Source organism: Chiloscyllium plagiosum, chromosome 3, assembly GCF_004010195.1.
Source record: "Chiloscyllium plagiosum isolate BGI_BamShark_2017 chromosome 3, ASM401019v2, whole genome shotgun sequence".
NCBI classification, from domain to species: Eukaryota; Metazoa; Chordata; class Chondrichthyes; order Orectolobiformes; family Hemiscylliidae; genus Chiloscyllium; species Chiloscyllium plagiosum.
Window position 1 is genome coordinate 16425637 of NC_057712.1, and position 15583 is coordinate 16441219.

Below are 15583 nucleotides of genomic sequence, written 5' to 3' on the forward strand. Positions count from 1 at the left end.
GTACTCTTTTTCAAAACGAACTAAAAATGTTGAAATTCAAGTGCCAAAATAAGGCACGAATTGGTAACAATATTAAATAAACGAAAGGAGAAGGGTTCATGACCAATTAATTCCCTTTTCAGTTCTTATGCACAACCCACTTGCATGACTTCATAATTTAATTGCGGCTGCAGTTGTCACATAGAATTGAAGTGACGGCCTGGAATGCAATTGCTTTGTGACTGTCCACGAAGGCGTTGCAGCAAAAACTGTTCTCATTTGAAGGAACGGCGCCCGAAAAGTTCACCTGTCCTCCTCTACCACGATGCCAACTCCGACATTCCTAGCATTCCTGTTTAGGTTTTCAGCAATTCGCAGCATTGTCAGCTCCTAGCTGGGAGGTGCCTGTATCAAAGATGGCCGCGCCCCCCCCACACACACACCACACATATATATATCCGGCTGCCAGGCAAGGCGGGAGCGCGCTTCCTCTTTTCCCCCTCCCCCCAACCCGTCTGGAGGGCAGACGGGAACAGAGGGAGAGAGAAAGGAAAGGACGGCGGGAGGCGCGCGCTGTCTTTTCAGCCTGGAGTGCGCGCGCCCGGCCAGTCCATGCCCCGAAGCTCCGCCCATCCTCCCGTCAGGCTGCGCTGCCCGAATTCCGATGACGTTAGGAACGTCTGTGCGGTTGTTTTTGTCATCGGCTCCGAGTAATTGCCTCGCGGCTTCCGATTCAAATCGGCCCGGCGGCCGTTAGCCTCGCGCCGGGGGAACGTGAGCGAGCAGCCGCCAGAGACCCGGGGGGGAGAGAGAGAGAGAGGGGCGCGGGGAGGGGTGGGAGTTGGAGACCGGCGGGGGTGGTGCTGTTACGCTGCACCGGGCCGGGCCGGGCCAGGCCACCCTCTCAGCTTATGTCTCTGGCAAAGTTTCCCGTTCGCCTCTGTCTTCCCGAAGGCAGCTGTTGTAGGCCCAGGCTGCCGGGGCCTCAGAAGAGACGGCGGTAGTGGGGAGGAACACAGGCAGAGCGAGAGAGAGAGGAGGGCAAGGGGAAGCGTGAGCCCGGGTTCTTTTCCCCCGCAAACCCCCCTCCCCCGGGCTCCCTTCCTCACTCAGAGGAATCCACACTGAGTCAGAATCGGGGGAGGGTTCACGTTTGCCCTCGAGATGTCGTCGGCGGATGACCTGAAGACGCGGCTGAAAAAGCTCGAAGCCATGATCCGGGACCCGAAGTCTCCGGTAAACGCGGAATGTTTGCTGGTGAGTCCGAGAATGGGAAATGTTCTTTCCTCATCCCTCCCCATCCCCCTCCATCACCAGTTGCGGTGCAGCCAGACTCTGTCTCAGCCTTCCAACACAGGGCGTGTTTAGACCTTAAAAAGCTGCAACTTTAGTGCTTTTTTCCCCCCTTATGTTCGAGAGCACCAAGCGTGAATGTGGAATCGCAGAACTCTTTGATGTTTACTCCAGGCAGACCGTCGAGAATTGTGAGCGCCTTGGAATGAATTTACATCCCGTGCCTTGACTTTGAATTTGCGAAGCTTACCCAGCATTTGATGTTTTTGTATTACATATTCAGATTGTTGATCTATCCATTAAAGCGGCTAGGCTTTTTTAAAAATAAATGTTGTGCCCCTTTCCATATATCATAAACTATTGCCTTTTTAAGCTACCCCGGTAGGAAGCATTGGTCAGCATCTTCGGTTGGCTGATATTTCTGTCACGGGCAGTTGGTTTCGTTTTTGTTGTGTTGAAAAATCAAAGCACTGCAATGAGATTGTTGACAATGAGCACAAGCATGCAATCCATATTTAGGATTTTGGTGTTTCTCGAAATCAATCAAGTGCGATTGATAGGTGACTGAGATTTTCGCAATTACCGGTTGTCTCGAATTGCTTTACAACTACAAATGCTGTTGTAGTATAGTATGTTGCAATGTTGGAACTGGTATGGAAATGATACGTGGTGGTGATTCGGTTGGCTGCTGCTTCTATTTAAAAATACGTATTTATGTCATTGGCAGATAAAGTAGAAGTGTGTAATTTGTAAAAATTTTGATGACTTTTAACTACTATTCCACTTTTTTTTTCAAAAATTCATTGTTTGGGAGATGGGCCACGTTGGCTGGTTAGCATTCATTGCCTGACTCTAGTTGCCCTTGAGAAGGTGGTGGTGAGTTGCTTTCTTGAACCGCTGCAGTCCACCTGCTGTGGGTTGACCCACAATGTCATTCAGGGGGGAATTCCAAGATTTTCACCCAGCAACAGTGAAGAAACAGATATATTTCCAAGGCAGGATGGTGAATGGCTTAGAGGGGAAATTGAAGGTGATGCTGTTCCTATATATCTGCTGCCCTTGTCCTAGATGGAAGTGTTTGTCGATTTTGAAGGTGCTGCCTGAGGAACTTTGAACTTCTGCAATGCATCTTGTAGATATTACACATTGCTGCTACTGAGAGTTGGTGGTGGAGGGAGTGACTGCTTGTGGATGTAGTCCCTGTCAAGTGGACCACTTTGTCCTGGATGGTGTCAAACTTATTGAGTGTTGGGGCTGCAGTCATCCAGACAAGTGGGAAGTATTCCATCACACTCCTGACTTGTGCCTTGAAGGCTCTGGGGAGTCAGGAGGTGAATTAATTGCCACAGTATTTCTTGCCTGTGATCTGCTGTTGTAGCCACAGCATTAATATGGTGAGTCCAGTTGAGTTTCTGATCAACGATAACTCCCATGATGTTGATAGTGGGGGATTCGCTGATGGTAACACCAGTGAATGTCAAGGGACAGTGGTTAGATTGTCTCTTATGAGTTGCCATACCAAGCTGTGATGAATCTGGATGGGATGCTTTCTATCGTGCATCTATAAAAATTACCAAGAGTTGTGGGCATGCCAAATTTCCTCCGTCTTCTGAGGAAGTAGAGGAGTTGGTGTGCTTTCTTGATGATAGCGTCAATATGGATGGACCAAGATAGATAATTGGTGATATTTACTCCTAGGAACTTGGAACTCTTCATCGTCTATGTAATCATTGCCTACAGGAATCGTGCCAGAAGACTGGAGAATAGCAAAAGTTGTTCCGTTGTTCAAGAAGGGGAGTAGAGACAACCCTGGTAATAAACTAGTGAGCCTTCCTTCAGTTGTTGGTAAAGTGTTGGAAAAGGTTATAAGAGATAGATAGGATTTATAATTATCTGGGAAGGAATAAATTGATTAGGGATAGTCAGCATGTTTTTGTGAAGGGTAGATCGTACCTCACAAACCTTTTGAGTTCTTTTGAGAAGGTGACCAAACAGGTGGATGAGGGTAAAGTTATTGCTGTGCTGTATATGGATTTCAGTAAGGTGTTTGATAAAGATCACCATGATAGGCTACTGCACAAAACACGGAGCCATGGGATTAAGGGTGGTTTGGATCAGAAATTAGCTAGCTGAAAGAAGACAGAGGGTGGTGGTTGATGGGAAATGTTCATCATGGAGTTCAGTTACTAGTGGTGTACTGCAAGGATCTGTTTTGGGGCCACTGTTGTTTGTCTTTTTTATAAACGTCCTGGACAAGAGCATAGAAAGATGGATTAGTAAATTTGTGGGTGACATCCGAGTCGGTGGAGTTGTGGATGTGCTGAAGGATGTTATAGGCTACAGAGGGACATAGATAAGCTGCAGAGCTGGGCTGAGAGGTGGCAAATGGAGTTTAATGTGGTAGTGTGTGAAGTGGTTCTCTTTGGAAGGAATAAGAGGAATGCAGAGTACTGGGCTAACGGTAAGATTCTTGGTAGTGTAGATGAGCAGAGAGATCTCTCTGTCCATGTACACAGATTCCTGAAAGTTGCCACCCAGGCTGATAGGGCTGTTATGAAGGCGTATGGTGCGTGAGCTTTTATTAGTAGAGGGATTGAGTTTCGAAGCCAGGAGGTCATGCTGCAGCTGTACAAAACTCTGGGGCTGCACTTGGGAGTATTGCATACAGTTCTGATCACCACATTATAGGAATGATGTGGAATCTTTGGAAAGGGTTCAGAGGAATTTACTCAGATGTTGCTTGGAATGGAGGGAAGGTCTTGCAAGGAAAGGCTGAGGGACTTGAGACTGTTTTCATTGGAGAGCAGAAGGATGAGAAGTGACTTAATTGAGACATATAATCAGAGGGTGGATAGTGGATGGTGATGGCTAGCATGAGGAGGCATAGCTTTAAAGTGAGGGATGATGGATATAGGACAGATGTCAGAGGTAGTTTCTTTACTCCATGGTAGGAGTGTGGCACGCACTGCCTGCAACAGTAGTAGACTTGCCAACTTTAAGGGCATTTAAATGGTCATCGGATAGTTATATGGACAAAAATGGAATTGTGTAGGTGAGATGGACTTCAGATTGGTTTGACAGGTTGGCAGATCAAGGGCCTGTACTGCACTGTAATGTTCTATCTTCTATGAACTTGAAGCTCTTGACCACCTCCACTACAAACATGGGTGTGTTCACCACTCCACTTTCTGAAGTTGATGACCAGCTCCTTTGTTTTACCCATATTGAGGGAGAGATTTTTGTTTTTACACCATGTCACTAGCTTACTGTCTCCTTCCTGTACTCTGTCTTGTTGATTGAAATCCAACCCATTAGGGTGGTGTCATCAGCAAATTTTAAATGGAGTTAGTGCTGAAATTGGCCACACAATCGTGAGTGTATAAGGCGTATAGTAGGGACTGAGTATGCAGCCTTGTGGGGCACCAGTGTTGAGGATTATTGTGGAGGAGGTGTTGTTGCCTATCCTTACTGATTGCAGTCTATGGGTTAGGAACTTGAGGATCCAGTTGCAGAGTGGGAGCAGAGACCTAGGTGTGGAGACGAGTTTTGTTGGAATTGTGATGTTGAAGGTGGAGCCAAAGTCAATAAATCGGAGCCTGGCGTGGTGACCTTGTTATCCAGATGTTCTAGTGATGAGTAGGGCCAGGGAGGTGGCATGTGCTGTGGACCTGTTGTGACAGGTGAATTGTAGTAGAATAAGGCTATCTGAGAGTTTGGAATTGATGTGTGCCATGACTAACCTCTCGAAGCACTTCGTAATGCCTACCACCCAGTGGTTCTGCCATCCTCATTAAGGCATGTTGACAGATTTTTCTTTGGCACCGGTATGGTCGTGGTCTTTATGAACAGGTGGGAACCTCCTATTATCTGCAAATACTCCCTCCAACTGGTCTGCGCAGGATCTGAGTTCATGACTGGGGACTAAACATATCTTTAGTTTCTTTATATGGTAAGGTCCTAGGGAGTGTTGCTGAACAAGGAGATCTTTGAGTGCAGGTTCATAGCTCCTTGAAAGTGAAGTCGCAGGTAGATAGGATAGTGAAGAAGGCATTTGGTATGCATACCTTTATTGGTCAGAGTATTGAGTACAGGAGTTGGGAGGTCATGTTGCGGCAGTACAGGATGTTGGGGTTAGGCCACTGTTGGAATACTGCGTGCAATTCTGGTCTCCTTCCTATTGGAAAGATGTTGTGAAACTTGAAAGGGTTCAGAAAAGATTTACAAGGATGTTGCCAGGAGGGTTTGAGCTATAGGGAGAGGCTGAACAGGCTGGGGCTGTTTTCCCTGGAGCGTCAGAGGCTGAGGGGTGACCTTTATAGAAGTTTACAAAATTATGGGCATGGATAGGGTAAATAGGCAAAGTCTTTTTCCTAGGATTGGGGAGTCCAGAACTAGAGGGCATAGGTTTAGGATGAGAAGGGAAAGATATGAAAGAGACCTACGGGACAACGTTTTCACACAGAGGGTGGTATGTGTATGGAATGGGCTGCCAGAGGAAGTGGTGGAGGCTGGTACAGTTGGAACATTTAAAAGGCATCTGGATGGGTATATGAATAGGAAGGGTTTAGAGAGATATGAGTCAGGTGCTGGCAGGTGGGACTAGGTTGGGTTGGGATATCTGGTCGGGATGGATGGGTTGGACCGAAGGTCTGTTTCCATGCTGTACATCTCTATGACTCTATGTACACTAATATTGTCAAGGTTTCAAATTGTGAATCTGAAGCACGAATAGTTTGTGTTGCAACTTCTTCTGACCACATGGACCACACGAACCACATCGAGAACACAAGTGTCAACTTACTGAGTTTCATTCCTTTAGCTTCTAGTGCATGATTGGGCCTTGCCTTTTGTCATGGTTCTGTAAATATAAGTAAATGGTTTAAATTTTCTTAAGATTAGATTAGATTACTTACAGTGTGGAAACAGGCCCTTCGGCCCAACAAGTCCACACCGCCCCGCCGAAGCACAACCCACCCATACCCCTACATTTACCCCTTACCTAACACTACTGGCAATTTAGCATGGCCATTTCACCTTACCTGCACATCTTTGCACACCAATCCGCCGAAGCGTATACCACCCAGACCCATACTCCTACGTTTACCTTCACCTAACACTACGGGCAATTTAGCATGGCCAATTCACCTAACCTGCACATTTATGGATTGTGGGAGGAAACCGGAGCACCCGGATGCAATTCCATCCTCAAAACTTGTCAGAAGTGGAGACATGCAGAAAACTCTTCAATGGAAAGGTTCACATAAACATTTTTAGATTTATTATTTAAATTTGCTTATTTCAAAGTATTCCTCTCATAAGATTGTTTCCAAGGACTGGAAGCTTGTAGTACTCTGAAAACTAGAAACGAAACAGTGGCTAATTTTCAGCAAACGGTCCTGTAGTATGATTTAGATTATTATCTTAACTTGTTAAAAGTAACACTTTTTTTTACATTGTCTATCACCGTGGTACAGCTGTGCGAGTGATGCATCTTGATTTTTGTTTGATTAAAGTTTTTTCTTGTCAGTCTAGCTTGTCCAAGTTAACTATCAAAAAAGAGATTCCAGATATATTTACTGATTCCTTTCGTCATCTTTTATCAAAGGAAATTCTAAAAATAAAATTTAGATCACTTGTTCACAGTCAGAGGGGTTGACTTTGATTAAAATCTTGTACTCCATAGCCCTGTTTGTCCTCTTAAGTAGGTGTGAAAAAGTCACACAGTAAAGGAGATCGGGACATTTCTTTACAAAAAAACAGATAAAGTAGTCATTAATCTCATTTCTTATTGTAACACCTTGCTACTTGAAAATCGGCCAACTTGTTTCCATGCTTTCCATCTAACTGTGACTATACTTTAAAGTAATTAGCTGAATTAATTTAGGCTACCTGGAGATTGTGGTAGCTGCTGTATAAATACAGGACCTTTTTTGTTTTTGAGAAAATGAACAGGGATGAGTGAGTGTATTGTGAATAGCTGAAAGGTGAAAATGCTGTTGTTCTTTGTGCATGTGAAGATAACTTGGACTTGATATCGAGACTGCGTTGTCTAAATTTATAATGGTATCAAATCTGCCACTTTTCAGTCTGTATGGAACACTTAAAGGTAAAAACAATGACTGCAGATGCTGGAAACCAGATTCTGGATTGGAGTGGTGCTGGAAAAGCACAGCAGTTGAGGCAGCATCCGAGGAGAAGGAAAATTGATATTTCGGGCAAAAGCCCTTCATCAGGAATGGAGGAAAGACTTCAGGAGGACATAGACAAGTTAGCAGAAAAGGACAAGAGTTTTTTTTAATAACTTATGTTTTGTTCTGAAGGTACCCAAGGAATAACAGTTTCCTCTGGGAATGTTATAAGAAGTAGTTGAAAAAACATTGTCATTATGTGATAGTTTAAATAAATTAGTTTACATAAAAGTTCAGAATATTTTAAAAGGGTATTTGGTACCAGGGCCATTAAAAAGAAAGATTAGATCAAACAATTAACACGCGAAGTGTGACAGGAAAGACAGATGAACTTAGAGCTTGGATTAGTACATATAACTATGTTGTTGTAGCTATTGCAGAGACTTGGTTGAGAGAAGGACAAGACTGGCAGTTTAAAGTTCAGGGATTTAGATGTATGAGCCAAAAGAAGGATACAAAGAAGATGGGGAGTTGCATTTCCGATTAGGGAGGATATCACAGCTGTAATGAAGGAATACTTCTTGAAGGGCTCTTTCAGCGAATCCATGTTGGTAAAATATAGGGGAATGAGCCTGGCCAGGTAATTGAAATTTCAGTGGGGTACATGTTGGGAACAAAAGTCGTTATACTGTAAGGTTAAATTACTTAGAGGAAATTATAATAGTAGGCCTCAGGTGAAATACTAAACTGGGGAAAGGTTCACTGTGACAATATTAGGCAGAAGCCTGAGCATGTAGATTGGGGTAGATGTGAGGTTAAATCCACAACTCAGTTCCCAAAAGAGGGAGTTTGTGTGGAACCAGAGGAAGTAGGTGAGGTCCTTATGAATATTTCACAGTGGTATTCACAAAGGAGAAGGACATGATGGATAGTGAGTCTAGAGAGGGGTGTATTGATGTGAAAAACGTGGTGCTGTTAGTTGTTTAGAAAAGCATTGAGGTAGACAAGTCCCTAGCACCTGATGGGATCCATCCCACAATACTAAGAGAGTTGAGGGAGGAAATTGATGGGGCCCTGTATAAAATTTTTGTATTCTCTTTCGTCACAGGAGAGGTCCCAGAGGAGCTTAACGATTAGATATTATCCACTCTTGCTCTTTTGTTTGAAGTCACATGACACCAGCTTATAGTTCAGCAGATTTGTTTGAAATCATAAACTTTCAGAGGGTTGCTCCTTCATCAGATAAAGTGAAGAGAAGCATGCAGGCACTGACTTTATAGGCAGTGAGATCAAAAGATCATACAAGTGGCGTGAGTGGAGTGTTAACAGACTGAATAACAAGCCTTTGCAGGGGATCAAAATTGTCAGACGGTGTGAATGAAGTGTCAACAGCTCAATAGCAAGTGAAAGAATGACTTATGATCCGAATAATTGAAGCAGTGAGATAATTATAAAAACAAGATGGTGGTGGAGACAAACCAAGTGACTGGAATAACCTTGATGATATAAGAGTTGCATGCAGAGGGTCTAACCAAGGTAATAAGTATTCCAAAACGGTACAAGTCAAATTCCATACGCATGAAGATGGACTCAACCATGATCTTGAGTTCATGTTGAGCTATATAATCCCACCATTTCTGTCCTGTATTTGTAAAATATTTCTTACTGTCCTGTTTTGACACAATCACCTTGAAAACTTGCCATCTCTCTACCTTAATTAGTAAATACAGTTTTGGATTATTTGTTCACTTTGGGTAAGCCCTTGGCATGCGACTCTTATACCCATAATCTTATTCCAGTCATTTGGTTTGTCTCCAGCACCACCTTATTTTTAATTTTCTGTGATTATCTCTCTGCTTCAATTGATTGCATCATGGCTTATCACTTCACGTGCTATTCAGCTGTTGACACTTTATTCATGTTGTCTGACACTTTTGATCACCTGCAGAGACTTGTCATTCAGCCTGTCGACACTCCACTCACACCATTTGATCTTTTGATCTCTCTGTCTAGAAATTGTTTGTTTGTGTACTTGTCTTCTTTTCACCTGACGAAGGGGTAGTGCTCCGAAAGCTTGTGATTTCAAAAACATCTGTTGGACTATGACCTGGTGTTGTGTGACTTCTGATCTTGTTCAACTCAGTCATACACCGGCACCTCCATATCACTGCTCTCTTGTTTAAGAATGTCAGCAGGGATAAATTGGGAAGTTATGTGCTGGCCAACAGTGATAAGGAAACTATTGGAGAAGATTCTTGGGAGCAGGGTTTACTCACACCTGGAAAAATAAACACTGCTCAGTGGTTTACAGCATGACTTTGAGTGGGGGAATTCATGTTTCACAAAGTTGATTGAGTTTTTTTGAGGAAATGTTAAGATGATTGAGGGCAGATGTTATCCATGTGGACTTTAGCAAGGCATTTGACAGGGTCCCTCATGGCAGGTTGATACAAAAGACGAAATCACATGGGATCTGCGATGATGTAGTAAACTGGCTTATTTTAGAAGACAGAGTAGTGATGGAAGGATGCTTTTCTGACTGTGGGGATCAGTGCTGGGACCCTTGCTCATGTATATAAAAGATTTGGCAGAGAATCTAGTGGTGGCACAATATCTCAATGGTTAGCACTGCTGCCTCAACGCCAGGGACCCGGGTTCGATTCCCACCTCGGGCAACTGTCTTGTGGAGTTTGCACATTGTCCCCGTGTCTGCGTGGGTTTCCTCCCACAATCCAAAGACTTAAAGGTCAGGTGAATTGGCCATGCTAAATTGCCCATAGTGTTAGGTGCATTAGTCGCGTAAATATAGGGTAGGGGAATGGGTTTGGGTGGGTTACTGTTCAGAGGGTCAAGATTCAAAGAGAAGTACAGCACGGGAACAGGCTCTTCAGCCCTCCAAGCCTGTGCCGATCATCATGCCCTTACTAAACTTAAAAAAAAAGTTCTGCCCTATTTCAGTCCGTATCCTGTTCTCTCTTTTATATGACCATCCAGATGCCTCTTAAATGCCACCAACCTGTGTGCTTCCACCATCTCTTCTGGCAGTGCGTTCCAGGTTCCTATCATTGTCTGCCTGAAAAACATCCCTTGCACATCTCTCTTAAACTATCCCCCTCTCACCTTCAACACAGTTTCTTTTTTTGTCCAGGGTTTCACTAAAAAAGTCCACTTACAAAAATTCAGACACCACACACTTCCAACAGAAAACAGAAATGCATAAAATTTTATCAAGTGATCACATTTGTTTTATATATTTCACACCTTTTTTCATTTTTTGTTATATTCCTAAGGCTGGTTCCTCCATTACATTGCTAAGAATCCAAGAGAGCAAAAGAAGGAAGTTTGTTGGTTCACTTTTATTTGTTACTATTAGATTTTCCCATCTTTTTCTCCACTCCTGAAGGTGGGTGGAAATAACATAATCATCAGCTATATTCAGTAAGCAAGCAAATTATTTCAAAAATGGACTTGTTGGGCTGAAGGGCCTGTTTACATCCTGTAGAGAATCTAATCTAATCTATAGAACGTAGATGGTCTAATTAATAAATTTATGGATGCCACAGATTGGGGAAGCTACAAACAGTGAGGACAATTGCAAGAGGATACAGGCTGGAGACTTGGGCAGAGAAATGGCAGGTGGAATTTAATCCAGACAAAGACATGGCAGTACATGGCAGAGCCTTGAGAAACATACAGCGGGATCTAGGCATATAGGTTGACAGTTCTCTCAAATTGGAATCATACGTGGATAGGGTGATCAAGAGGGTATATGACATGCCTGTCTTCATTGGCCAGGGCATAGAGAATAAAAATTTGAAAGCCATATTGCAGTTGAATGGAACTTTAGTTAGATTACATTTGGAATTTGCATATAGCTATGGTCAGCACACTGCTAGAAGGACATGGAAACTTTGCAGACAGTACAGTAGAGGTTTACCAGGATGTTGCTTGGTTTGGAGGATATTAGCGATGAGGAGAGATTCGACAAACTTTGTTTGTTTTCTCTTGAACATCAGGTGATGGCGGGTGACCAAATACAATTTACAAAATAGAGATGCATGGATAGTTGGAGTCTTTATCCCAGGGTAGAAATGTCATTTACTAGAGGACATAGGTTTAACATAAAGGTGGGGGTGGTGGTTAGGAGTTTCAAGGAGATGTGAAAGTTGCATATTTTACACACAGGGTGGTTAGTACCTGGAATATGCTGTCAAAAGTGTAAGAAACAGATACAACAGCAGCATTTGAGGCATCTTGGCAGAGAATAGAGGGACTTGGACCTCGTAGAGATGAAATGTTTGTAGTTTAGAAAAGCATTTTGGGTCAACGCAAGCTCAGTGGGCCAAGAGACCTATTCCTGTGTTGTACTATTTTTCTTTTGTGCCTTATGACACATCTCAGCTGAAATGGTATGTTTAGAATATGTTGGAGAAGGAACTTAGATTGCCTTTAATTTATTAGAAAGCAAAACTAGGTTCTGGAGAAAATCAGCTCTGGTAGCACCAATGGAGCAAGAAGCTGTTAAAACTTTCAAGCCAACATATTTAGAACTGATGTGGAATACTGATGTGCTTTATACTGCAGATAAAAATGAAAAGGAGCAAATGGAGCAGAAGAGAAGGGGAAGCTTGGAAGTTTAGGAGGATTAAAGATCACATATAGAACAAAAGGAAAAAGGATATGGTAATGTTTGTAGAGAAGAAAGTGTAATGTATTGTGTTTAAGACAATATTGATCAGCTCTGCTGAAAGCAGAATATTGGTGAGATGAATTGAAAATGGCGGACAGTGGTAGTTGTTTGAACTCAACATTTAGTTGAATATGGCTGTAAACTGTCGGGTTGAAACCGAGTTAACACTTCACTTGGAAGGGCATCGGACTGAAATGGGAGCATGAAAGCAAGACAATGTCTTAAAATTGGCAAGTAACCAGAAGATCTGATTCAGGCTTTGCGTAGCGGTCACCCGGTCTATGTTTGGTCCCTGCTTGTGGAAGAGTTATGAACAGCAAATGCAGTATGCTAGATTGAAAAAAGTATAAGTTTTATTACTACTTCACCTCGTGCATTGAATAGCTCACATCCATGCAGATACCAGTGGCCACTTATTTTGTTTGGAGGAACTGAGACAAATTAAAGGTGAAATTGTTCATTTAGAGAACATAACTCAGTGATGCAAGAAGATGATGAAGCTGGTGATTGTTTGCATCTATATTCAAGGAAGAGGAGGAAAGCCTTTGGATCATCATAGTGTTGAGTGAGAATTTAGATGGATTGAACATTCATGGTGAGGTGAAGAGAAGATATTTAGGACCAGGAAACTAGAAGTTGTTGAAATATAGTAAGTTGTCAGAAGAATTGTGAATACAGATTTACAGATTACTTAGTGTGGAAACAGGCCCTTCGGCCCAACAAGTCCACACCGAGCCGCCGAAGTGCAACCCACCCAGACCCATTCCCCTACATTTACCCCTTCACCTAACCTATGGGCAATTTAGCATGGCTAATTCACCAAACCTACACATTTTTGGACTGTGGGAGGAAACCGGAGCATCTGGAGGAAACCCACGCAGACATGGGGAGAATGTGCAAACTCCACACAGTCAGTCATCTGAGGTGGGAAATGAACCCAGGTCTCTGGCGCTGTGAGGCCGCAGTGCTAACCACTGTGCCACCGTGCTGCCCACAGGTGGTAAGACAAGGGGCGAAAAAAATAAGACTCAAGAAATACACTGAGTGCGACAGGGTCAGGCTAAAATGAAAAATCTGCAGGGTAGTCATTTTTGTGAATTTTGAGGTAAAACCAGATTGTATGGAATTAGATAGCTGTTGAGGGGAAAGATCTCCAAAGGAGATAAGGTGACTTGCCTTGATGTTCTGTGGTTAACTGGATCAGAGCTTCATAGAGTTAGTGTTTCGCCTCTGGAGTTTAGACGCTGCTACCACATGATAACAGCACCACCCTTACTAGCAAGTTTGATAACATATTCAGAGTTAGACCTGAGAATGCAGCAGAGCAAGTTCAGAGACAGGTTACAGTCAGTGAGGGATACAGAGAAACTGAGACAACAATGACACACTAATATTTGTTAATGAAAAGATAAAAGCAAGAGGCCAGAGGAAGGCACCTAGATTGAGGGAGAGTGCGAGAAATGGATGAAAGGATATGTGAATTGGTGAGAGAAATTCTATTCAGAATTGCTGTTTTGTCTTTAGTGTATTTGTAGAATCCCTTTGGATATTCTTTAACCTTATTTGCCAAAGCTACTTCATGAGGGACCTTGATCAGGTGGGCCAAGGAGTGGCAGATGGAGTTTAATTGTGATAAATGTGAGGTGCTGCTTTTTGAAAAGGTGAATCAGGGCAGGGTTTGTACACTTCATAGTAAGGTTCTGGGTAGTGTTGTTGAACTAAGAGACTTTGCAGTGCTGGTTCATAGTTTCTTGAAAGTTGAGTCCCAGGTAGACAGGCTAGTGAAGAATGTGTTTAGTATGCTTGGAAGCACTAGCTTTCGGAGCGCCACTCCTTCACCACCTGATGAAGGAGCGGCGCTCCGAAAGCTAGTGCTTCAAAATAAACCTGTTGGACTGTAACCTGGTGTTGATTTTTAACTTTGTACACCTTAGCCGAACATTAAAATCTCCAAATCCTGTTTAGTATGTTTGCCTTTATTGGTTAGTGCATTAAGTATTGGAGTTGGGAGGTCATGTTACAGCTGTACAGGACATTGAATAGGCCACTTTTGGAATACTGCATTCAGTTTTGCCCTATGCTGTAGGAACATGAAAGGGTTCAAAAAAGATTTACAAGGATATTGCCTGGGTTGTGGGAATTGAGCTACAGGCAGAGGCTGAATAGGCTAAGGGCTGTTTCCCTTGGAGAGTCAGAGGCTGAGAGGTGACCTTGTAAAGGTTTATGAAATCATGAAGGGCATGCATAGGCTGAATAGCCAGAGTCTTTTCCCCAGGGTAGTGGAGTTGAAAACTAGAGGGCATAAGTTTAAGGTGAGAGGAAAAAGCTTTAAAAGGGACCTAAGAGGCAAGTCTTTCATGCAAAAGGTGCATGTGTGGAATGAGCTGCCGGAGGTGGAATTAAAAGAAGGGATGGATGGGGTCAGAGGAATTGGGATGAGAGGAAAGAATTGGAGGGATTTTGGATGGGAGTAAGGATGTGGACTGAATTAGTACCTATACATTGGAACATGCATTCCAACTACTTGAAAGGAAGAGAGAAAATTCTTTTTCAAGGTGTCAGGTAAGATGAAAAATTAAATGGAACTGGGGACATCGGATGGATTGGTGCAGATTGAGAAGAACGTAAAGCATGTGGACGTAGCACATGGGCACTAAGTGTTGATCTCAATGTGGTAAGAACTGAAGTCTGAGGAACATGCGTATCTTGGAGGTACCTTTTTCATTCTGGATAGATTTGAAACATGAAGGTTCTTTGAGGTAAATTGGAGCTGGGGTAGTTATTGTGGACAGAGACTTGGCTGTGAAATTAACTTTTTTTGTCAACCCCATATGAAATGGCTGCGTTATTGTGACCACTAAAATGGAGCAGTACCTGCATATGTAAGCAACACAGGGTTGCAGTGCCACATCTTTGCAAAGTATCAAAATTGCAACTGAAAGTCTTGAAATTTAAATTTTGTTTAAGGGTATTTTCCAGGATTTCCAGGTTGCACAGGTTTCAGGAACTGCGTGGTCCAGCTGCTCCCTGTACCCAACAAAAACTCAACAATTTGCAGGTGGTACGATGTATCAATGGTTAGCACTGCTGTCTCCTAGCGCCAGGGACTACATTCCAAACTTGGATGGCTGACTATGTGGAGTTTGCACAATCTACGTGTCTGCGTGGGTTTCATCCGGATGTTCCAGTTTCCTCCCGTGGTCTAAGTGTATGTAGGTCAGGTAGATTGACCACGATAATTTGCTCATAGTGTCCAAGGATGCAGATTATGTGGATTAGCCATGGAGAATGCAGGGCTACAGGCATAGGATAGTGCGTGGGTCTGGATAGAATGCTCTTCAGAAGATCGGTGTGAGCTTGATGGGGCAAATGGCCTGTGTCCAACTGTGGGGATTCTGTGATTATGGTTGTCGATCCAACAAGCAAGTTCATTAACAGCCCTCACACTGCACATGCTCTAAATGCAGCAGGGTGCTGCACATGTGCACTGCTA

General features: G+C 43.3%; 1 protein-coding gene across 4 annotated transcripts in view; it reads left to right on the forward strand.

The window, feature by feature from the left end:
* The first annotated feature begins 490 nt into the window (after positions 1–490).
* The window catches only part of rock2a (rho-associated, coiled-coil containing protein kinase 2a), a 225482-nt gene continuing 210389 nt past the window's right edge, over positions 491–15583 (forward strand). For 3 of the 4 annotated variants that reach the window (XM_043677706.1, XM_043677696.1, XM_043677716.1), the window contains exon 1: positions 491–1236. In XM_043677706.1, the coding sequence (XP_043533641.1) occupies positions 1144–1236 (93 nt within the window). In that variant the 5' untranslated portion in view covers positions 491–1143. The remainder of the gene's footprint in view (positions 1237–15583) is intronic. The other variant, XM_043677726.1, reaches the window with a different exon arrangement.